This window comes from Phocoena sinus, chromosome 1 (assembly GCF_008692025.1).
Source record: "Phocoena sinus isolate mPhoSin1 chromosome 1, mPhoSin1.pri, whole genome shotgun sequence".
Taxonomy (NCBI): Eukaryota; Metazoa; Chordata; class Mammalia; order Artiodactyla; family Phocoenidae; genus Phocoena; species Phocoena sinus.
Window position 1 is genome coordinate 15,833,648 of NC_045763.1, and position 9,558 is coordinate 15,843,205.

At 49.4% G+C, this 9,558-nt stretch overlaps 1 protein-coding gene across 1 annotated transcript; it reads right to left on the reverse strand.

The window, feature by feature from the left end:
* Window positions 1-1,004: 1,004 nt before the first annotated feature.
* Window positions 1,005-8,220, reverse strand: MUL1 (mitochondrial E3 ubiquitin protein ligase 1). The gene is made up of 4 exons (XM_032654502.1): window positions 7,963-8,220; window positions 4,705-4,792; window positions 4,173-4,293; window positions 1,005-2,892 (listed from the first exon to the last, which is right to left on the reverse strand). The coding sequence occupies exons 1-4, from the start codon at window positions 8,080-8,082 to the stop codon at window positions 2,163-2,165; spliced, it is 1,059 nt and encodes a 352-aa protein (XP_032510393.1). The 5' UTR covers window positions 8,083-8,220; the 3' UTR covers window positions 1,005-2,162.
* Window positions 8,221-9,558: the final 1,338 nt, after the last annotated feature.

Genomic DNA, 9,558 nt, shown 5'->3' on the forward strand with positions numbered 1-9,558 from the left:
TCGAGTCAGACCGGGGTAAGGGCAGGCTGCCTTTGCTGCTTTTCCATCACGCGATCAGATCTACTCATGGAATCTAATGCCAAGGGCTGAACTCTGACCGATTAGCACACAAGCCCCCCACGTCCCCACACACAGGCAGCTCATTCATCCTCTAAAACCTGGACCCTCGCTCAAAGTGTCTGCTGAAAGGACACAGGAAAACGGCAGACACTTTGACACGCTCAGAGGTCAGCCCCATCAGTCCCCCTTCTCCCTGCCCGCTCCCTGCCACCTATGTGTAAAGCCAGGGTCTTACCGCCTCCCTGGACAGGACTCACTATGGGCAAGTGGGTTCGCACGTCCGCCTCCTCCTCCAGTGTGGCCTCATCCACTGACGTGGGGCACCAGCACCATGTGGGGCGTTCCCGTGAGCACTGAGGGACCCGTTAGCCCCACCGCTGTGAGGAGGGTCAGGGGTCTGAAGCAGCTGGGAGTTTAAATGTGGACCCCCCCCCACCCCCACTCGCTGTGTGTCCTTGAGCCAGTGAACATCCCCCCTCGGACCTTGCTTCCTCATCTGTAGGATGAGATGCCATGAGAGCCTGCAGGGTCTCGTGAGCATCGACTTACTATGAAATTTAAGTCGGAAAGAGCATCCGGTACATATGTTAGTGTCCTCCCTGCTGTCCCCAACACCCGTCCCATCCTCCCAGCAGGTGAAATCCCACTGCCTGTGTTCAGGACATCAGCACAGATGTCTTCAAAGACGACTCTCAGCGAGGCCAGGCGTGACCTGCGGGCACGTCTCCGGGGTGGCCCTCTCTCAGGCTGACCGGAGACCCCCCCAGCACCCCCCAGCATCCCCCACGCTTCAGCATCACCAAGCTGCACCACCTTGCAGCCAAGGAAGGACGCACAGAGGCCTCCAGGTCCCCAGCTCATTCCACCATAACAGGATTCAATGCCGTCCCGGGGCAGCTTCAGCCTAGCCGCTGAACTCTCGTTCAAAGCAAGAGGCTGACACGTGGCTATAACGTCTTTTATTTGTGCCGTCCATGCTGGACGCACAGAGAACCGGCGTCAGCCCCCTGAGAGCACCCCCATCTCCCCCGCACAAAGGAGGATCGGGCATGGATATTCTAAGCCAGGGAAGGGAGAGAGGAAAGCGCCGTGCACGTGCCCTTGGACACTCAGAGGTGGTGAGAGAGGCTTCCCCACTTCTCCACACTCACAGACTCGAGCGGGACAGCTGAGGGGTGAGCAGGCCTGTGAGAAGGGCGGTGTGATTACACCCACGGGATGTGAACTTTCCAGGGGTGCGCTCAAGATGCCGGCTGCTACTTCTCCGTGGGGCCAGCCTTGGAGAGGAGCTGGGAAAGCCCGAGGCTGGGGCAGCAGTGCCCTTACTGCTTCCTCTGGGAAAACCAGAGCCCTCAGCCCGCTCAGGCCTCGGGAGTTCCAAGCCAGGGCGGACGCGTGCGCCGGTGGCCCTCTCGTTAGGTCCGTGGTGGCCCCAGCAGGGCTGCAGCTAAGCGGCCCCATCCTCACTGCCACGGGGATCACTGAATGGGCACCGGTCCAAGTGCCCCCGCAAATGACCTCTCTCCATTCTCTGACCAGAGTCCCGCCCTGTTAGAGGGCAGGTGCAGGATTTCACTTCCTTTTGTCCTGACACACGTGTGCGCACGTGTAGGAGGCCAGCACGTGAGGGAAAGGGACTCGAGTGACGCGTCCAGCCTGACAACTTTCTTCCGGGCTGTAAGCAAGGGGGAAGGAGACTGCGCAGTCTCTTCAGAAGCGGCTCCGCAAGGCAACTTTGCCCCCGCTCTGGCAGAGTCATTCAAGGCTCAAGTCCACAGGGACCGACACCTCACCAGAAAGGACGAGAAGACACCAGAACAGAAAAGCTGGAGGCCACTGACTTTGGCACTTGAGCGGTGAGCTGTCCTCAGCCACGCACGCTCAGGGCCTCCAGGGAAGGGACGCGGTGCCACGGCGCCTGCCCCAGGGTGCAGCTGTGAGTCTGTGCTCAGTGCCGGAAAAGGTCCCCTGCACATTGGAAAGGCCGCCCCCTGCTGCTGGGGCTGTGAGATGACAGCCGCCCACCACTGCTCTTCGAAAGGCCTGGAGATAAACAGCCCTGAAGCGGGGCGGGGGGGTCTCACTGTGGGGCCTCGAGACCATTAGCTGTTGTACAAGGGAATCACCCGGGTGATCGCCTGCCTGCAGATGGGGCACCTCTTGGGCTCCGGCAAGGCGTGGTAGCACTCGGCGCAGGAACACACGTGCCCGCACTCCAGGAAGACGCAAGACCGGAAGCTGCTCAGGCACATGACGCAGGCGTTCTTCAGACTCTCCCGGTCCTCGGGATTGGCTCGGCTCAGCAGCTGGGCCTCGTGCTCCCGGAACGCCTCCTCCATCTGCTGGAGGCGCAGTCGCTCTCGACGCTGCACATACTGCTTCCGGAGGATGAAGAAGAGGGTAGCGCACGTGGCAAAGCCGAACACCAGCGTCAGGACCTTCCAGAGCCTGACGCTGGACTCCTGCCTCTGCAGCAGGCTGTCGAAGTCCTGGCTGCTCAGGTAGTACTGCATGCCCTGCTTGGGGGGCTGCAGACGGATGCAGCTGCTGTCCAGGACCAGCTCGCCCACCCCCGTGAGGGCGGCCCCCACCTTCAGCATCTCCTCGGTCTCCTGGACGCCCTTGGGCTGCTCCCCACTGATGTAGTGGCCGATGACGTCCGTGAAGGACTGGACGGAGGGGTGGAACTTCTCGTACACCGTCTCCAGGCCCAGATCCAGCGAGTCCAGGGGCTTCAGCACCCGCACGGCCACATCCATGCCATCCTCGTGGGGCACCAGGTCAAAGGGCACCACGTTGGTCCTCTGGTGAATGATCTTGGAACAGTCGTTCCTACAAGAGAACTCAAGATAAAACAAAGGACGGCAGATACCTCGCACCCGGGCAGGGGTGGAGAGCACCTCGATGCCAGGAGGACAGTTTGAAGTCTGAAGCGAGTGGAAGAGTACAACAGAAACCACAACTGTCCAGAGCCTCAGAAGAGGGAAGATCGGTTTTTTAGGTTCTCAGGCGATCTCAGTGGGCAACAAATATTGTCACAGATCACCTCTAATCTTTATTTCCCTTTGCCCCTGTAAGACAGACTGATTTTTTTAAATCTTAAATAAATGCCTCAAAAAAATTAAAAATAGAACTACCAGACGACCCAGCAATCCCACTTCAGAGGACATATCTAAAAGAACTAAAATCAGGATCTAGGAGAGGCATCTGTGCTCCCGTGTTCACTGCAACGTTATTCACAACAGCCAAGAAACGGAAACAACCTAAATGTCTGTTGACAGATGAATAAAGAAAATGTGGTATATACATAACAAGGGAATACTATTCAGCCTTTATAAAAATAAAAATTAAAAAAAAAAAGGAAATCCTGCCGCATGTGACAACATGCATGAACCTGGAGGACATTAAGCAAAGCAAACTGAGGCAGACGGACAGAAGGACAGGTACTGCACGATTCCATTTACATGAGGTATCTGAAGTAGCCAAACTCATAGAAACAGTAAAACAGTGGTTGCCAGGGGCTGAGGGAAAAAGAAAATGGGGAATTGCTGTTCACTGGGTGTAAAGTTTCACTTCTACAAGATGAGTAAGTTCAAAATTCCCTGTACAACCTTGTGCCTGGGGTTAACAGGACTGTACTGCTGTACTTAAAATTTGGTTAAAAGGGAAGATCTCAGGTTAAGTGTTCTTACCACAATAAAAATTAAAATAAAATAGAAATCCAAAACAAAACCCTCCTACGATCAGCTGGAAAAATGGAACTCCATGTAATAGCATGAAATTATCTTAACAGGTACTGAAATCATTAACCCATGCCATACTTCAGTGTTTCTCAAACCTTAGTGTGCATATCCACAGACTCCAGGTCCCCTATCCTGGAAATTCTGGCTCAGTAGGTCTGGAACGGAGCCCAGGAATCTGCATTTGGACAGGACGCCTAGGTGACGGCAGTGGAAGAGGTGCTCAGACCACGCACAAGAACATAAGCAGCACCGAGAGACCGGTCTCCGCCCTGTCTCGGGAAAAGCTTGAAGACATGGAAACAGGGCCAGGACACCAACACCTGAACCGACCACCTGTGTGGTTTGGGCCCGTGGAGCAAGGCCACGCACCAGAGGCGAGTTGTCCGGTTCCACACCATCTTGTGCTCCTGAAGCGTCAGCCGCTGGATCACCCCCTTGCAATTTTCTACAAACTGGCTGTTAAGCGTTTCTTTAACAGACCGAACGGCTCCTGAATGGAAACAAATTATTTTATTTCTGAAGAACTGTTCTGCCCTTTCCTTTAAAGTAATTTAAATTTTGTCTTTCGTTTGAGTGAGTTTAATTAATCAACATGATGAAAACACCATCACCGTAAGTTATGCTTTGGGGCACTCTGCTAAGCAGTTTACACGGATCACATCATTTCAGTTTTACAGCAACCCTGTAACGTATATTTTAGAGATGGAGCGATGACGGTTTGAAAAGGTTGCATAATTTCGCCAAGATCACACAGCAGTAACACAGGTCTTTCTGACCCCAAAGTCCAAGTTCTGAACCACTGCCCCAAGGCTACAAAAGGCCCTCAATGTCAGCCAAGAAGATCTTTACCAAACTTTCAGAAGAGGGAGTTATTCTTCATTTTACCAATAAATAAACATACCTTCAATAACAGCGTAAGGCACACATTTTCCTGGAGCTTCTGAAAGAATACTCTTTAAGTCTTCACCCAAGTGGATTCTTTTAGCTCCCTAAATGGAAACAACACATTGAACTGACTGCTGAACACTGATATGCTCAAACAAGTGAAAAAAGACTATTTACGTTTTTCACGTTGAGAGACTAAGGACATCAGGCAGGAAGGAGACTACGGAGAATCTGATTCCAAAGCTGTGTCCCAGAACCATATAAACAGGCTTGGGGCAGCGCCTCGTCTCTGCCATCTGCAGAATGGGGGTGCCACTTACACTCTTCCTCCAGTTAACCAAACATTCACTCCTTTTCATTTTAGCTTTTTAAGAGAAAAATATAAAAGATACTAATCAATTTGTATCCCATAGATCTGGATGTAATTTGATCTCTTCCTGACAACACAGGACCACGCAGCCAAAGGGCTTATGCGTAAAAGCACCTCAAGTAGTGACCAGTACATGGTAGGGGCTCGGACCATGGTAGGTATAATTATCACCGGGCCCTTGTCAGTTCACGCTCTGCATGAGACATTATAATAAAGGGCTGCCTTTGCATTACAGGGCAAGGCTTCGAGAACTGGTGCCAAACACTATTCTTCTACTTTTCAGTTTGCCTCTCTTCCCTCATAATCAGGCGAGCACAGTTACCTCTGCTGCTACCCTCCTCTCACAATCCCCAGTTCTCCATCCCTTCCAATTCAGTTTCCAACCTGCCGTGCTTGGGAACCAACCAAGCCTGTTACTGCTGCATCAAAAGTAAGATAAAATTAATAAAACCACTGAACATTTCCTGAACCAGGCGCTGTGCTGGGCGCTAGGGATTCAGGGATGAATGAAGGACAATTCCTGCTTTCAGGTATTTCCATCAACAAATCTTACGGACGCCAGATGAGTAACCTCTCAAGAGGTGAGGAGGTACTGGATACATACTAAGCTCACTCTAAGTTTAAGCTGCTGCTACGCAGTAAAAAACAGGAGCAAGGTCAATAGAAACGTATTAACCATGTACACTGGGAAGATAATGAAAACAATGGCAATAACGACAACTAACCCTCAGTTTATTTGCTCCTTTATTATCTCTCTCTCCCTCCACTGGACTATTGAACTTAGGAGGGCTAGGACCTTGTTGGTCTTGTTCACTGCTGTCCCCCTAGTGCCGAGAGAGTGCCTGACACATAGCAGGCACTAAATACATATTTGATGAATAAATTAGCAAATAAATAAGCACTTAGATATACTACATTCCAGGCACTCTGCTAAGCACTTTCAATGCATAACCCCATTTAATGCTCATACCATCCCTATACGGCAGACATGATTATCCCCAATTACAGATAAGGAAACTGAGGCTCAGAGAAGTGAAGTAATTTGCCCGAAGTCACACAGCTAGTAAAGTATCCACCATGGGATAGTTGATTAAATTTTTTTAAAAAGGGAGGGGGAATTCAGTCAGAAAGACCTGGGATTGAATCAAGCTTCAATGCATCTGCTGTGACTTTGGGCAACTTAATTTATCTGAGTCTCAGTTTCAAAACCTGTAAGAGGTGGGGGAAACAATCTCACAGGATTTTCATGTGGATTAGATGAAACTTAAGTGTGAAAGAATCCAGACCAGGGGCTGGCACATAGTAGGCATGTGATAAATATGCATTCCCATCACTATGAGAGATGCAAAAGGATAAGACAGAAGCCCTACTCTGTAAGTTTCATAATCTGATCAAGAAAATAGAACCTAAAATATGAGAAGTCCCAACTGTTTTTCCAAGAAGGGGCTATTTCTCTCATCGTCATTTAGGAACTAATCAGCAAAGCTTTTAAGGTCACCCAAAGGTGGGTCACTGCTTCAGAGGATCCCACCTCCCGCCAACTTGATACCAATGTGATTTCTGATTCGGAGTCAGAAAGTAAGGTATCAGTTACAATCACAGCCAATCACTTCAGGAGTAACTTATTTAATTAAGCAAACAAGAAGGCAGCTGGAATCTCACCAGGATGTCATTCACACCACAAATTCAATTCCTTGGTAACTAGGTGCATTCCAGGCAGATTCCAAAACTCCCTTCATGGCACGGATTTCGCACATTTGTTTCTAAGCTCTTAATGTAAACAATCTGATGATAATGAAGTTAGGTCTAGGAATCCGTCTTTCAAATAAATGTCAAATTAAGCCCTAACTGTTGTATTATGAAATTGCAGCCAGAACAAATCCACAAATATTTACTGACCATCTACTCTTTGTTAAGCACTGGATTAGAACCTAGAAGGAAAGAAGAGTAAATAAAATCCTGTCTCTGACCTAATGAGGTCCATCTCTCATGAGCTGCTCACACATTCACAACTGAGCAATGTGGGCAACAAGAAAAAATCCTATACTTGGAATCAAAAGACCTAAGTTTAAGTTCCAAGCTGACTAGCTGTATAGACCTTTCCTCGGAGTCTCGATTTCTTGATCTGCAATCCGGAGGTCATTTTAACCACCCCAAGAAATTACTGTGAAGAGAAACTAAAACCAAGATGGAAACGTGCTGTGTAAGTTGTAAAGTGCAGCTCAGGAAAGGGAGTGGCATTTTCTAAAGGGCTATTAATATAAAAAGGAAGTCTTTCAGAAGCAAGGAGCTGAGTGGTTATGTAGTGGGTAAATCTAGGGCTTCTGTATTTGCAGTTCCCTCTGTCTGAATTACTCTTCCCCAGGCACCTGCACTGCCCCCCTCAAGTCTTCCTGGGCTCTGCTCAAATGTCACCCTATTTAAGTGTCACCTTATTTAAATGTCACCCTTTCTCCAGCACTCCATTTCCTCTCTTCCTTGCATTACTCTGTAGTATTTATCCCCATGTGTCACGCCATCTGATTGACTTGTTTATTGTCTGTCTGGTTGGACTAGAATGGACTCTCCATGAGGTCAGGGGCTTCTGTCTGTTCCACCCACGCGATACCCTCAGCGCCTGGCGCATAGCAGGTGTTCAATAAACATTTGTCGAATAAAATAATTAAGTCAAGATTCATTCTGAATAACGAGAGGGACTTAGGAGAAAGGGGACAGTAAGGCAGTTATCACAAGACCGGAGTTCTGATCCTAGTTCCTTCGTCTACCGGCCGGGCGACACCCTCTCAGAACCTGTTTCCTTCTCTTGGATCTTTTCCGAGGGTGTAACGGCCCACGGCGAATCGGGGGCTCACCATTACCCCGGGAAGGATGACCGGCTGAGGTCAGACGGGCGCCAGCACTGACCTTGAGCTCTTGGGCGACCTGGGCCTTCTGCCGGTACAAAGAGTACAGGACAGCGGTGACGACAGAGCTGGTGCCCAGGAGGATGAACTGGCCCAGCGAGGGCCGCCCTCCGCTCTCCATGGCCGCGCCGAGCCCTGGGCGCGGACTGGGACGCCGCCGAGGTCAGGCCCCACGACACGCGACCTCCGCCCTCCGCCTCGCGCCACCTCCCTTCACCCGGAACCGCACCCCCAGCACTGTCTCTCCCGGAAACGCGCAACCGGTCGCCCAGCGATGACGCAAGACCTGGAACTGGAAGTGGGGCAGGGCAGAGCAGACCGGAAGGCGCCCCGTGACCCTTTCGACACTTGGTGCATCGGCTGCGACTGTGTCGCCCGCGCCGCCACGGTGTCAGTCCTTCAGGTTTCCTGGGGTTATCGCGTTGTTTGATGGGTCGTTTGATGACTCCGGCATTGGATTGGGAGGAAAGAAGAGAATTAATGTTTAGTAAGCACTTGTGAGTATTACACATTTAAGCTTCAGTGCAAACCTTGAGTCTTGGCTTTTATTCTTCCTTTTTACAGGTGACAAAACTGAGGCCAGAGAGGTTAGGGGGTGTGCCCCAAGTCACACTGCTAAATGAGTGCTGGAGAGGAATTTACCAGACAACAGAACTTATTACCTCCAAGAAGGCAGGTTATATCACCAAGGTATTGACAACTCCTTAATCTGTCGTCAAAACATATAACAACATATTTTATTAACTAATAATTACAGCTACAGGGACTTCCCTGGCGGTCCAGTGGTTAAGACGCCTCGCTTCCATTGCTAGGGGCACGGGTTCAATCTCTGGTCCCGCATGACGCGCCGCAGCGCAGCCAAAAAATAGGGAGGGAGAGAGGCAACTCTTGAGTGCCTATTATGCGTCAGGCACTGTGACAAAAAGTTTTATGAACATCATACCACTTAATCCTCACAACACAGCTATAGAGCTGATTTCAAACTGTTTTCTGATCTCCTTCATAAAATAATCAAGAGATACCCCAAATTTTTATCCAAAACATCAACCTGCAAAGCATGTGTTCATTCAGCTGTGTCCAGGTTCTGCTTTAAATTGAAAATACAGGAATGTACCCAATGTCCAAAATCAATGTATGTAAAATGCGTCTAAAAGCTGTAAATTGCTCTAAAAAAGTAAAATCTCTTTATTAAAGCAGCTGGCTATCCATGACATTTTCCTACCCCATTCCTTAATTATGCTAGGAGTCAAATAAGAATTACACTGTATGAACATAGGGTTAGAATCTCCAGATTGTCAACACCGCCACATGCCTTTGATGATTTTCAACCCAAGGGATGATCATGAATTTGTTACACACACACACACACACACACACACACTTACAATAAGATCTAACTTTATTTTTTTTAATAAAATTTGTCAAAAGTTTGATAACACATTGTGTTGGCAAAGGTGTGGGGACACAGACTCCTATTCTTTATGGAGAACCATTAGGCAATGCTGATCAAGATTAAAAGTGCCCACACCCACTGACTGAATATTTCCACTTCTAGAAATTCTTCCTGTGTAAATACTCACACATGTGAACATAACAA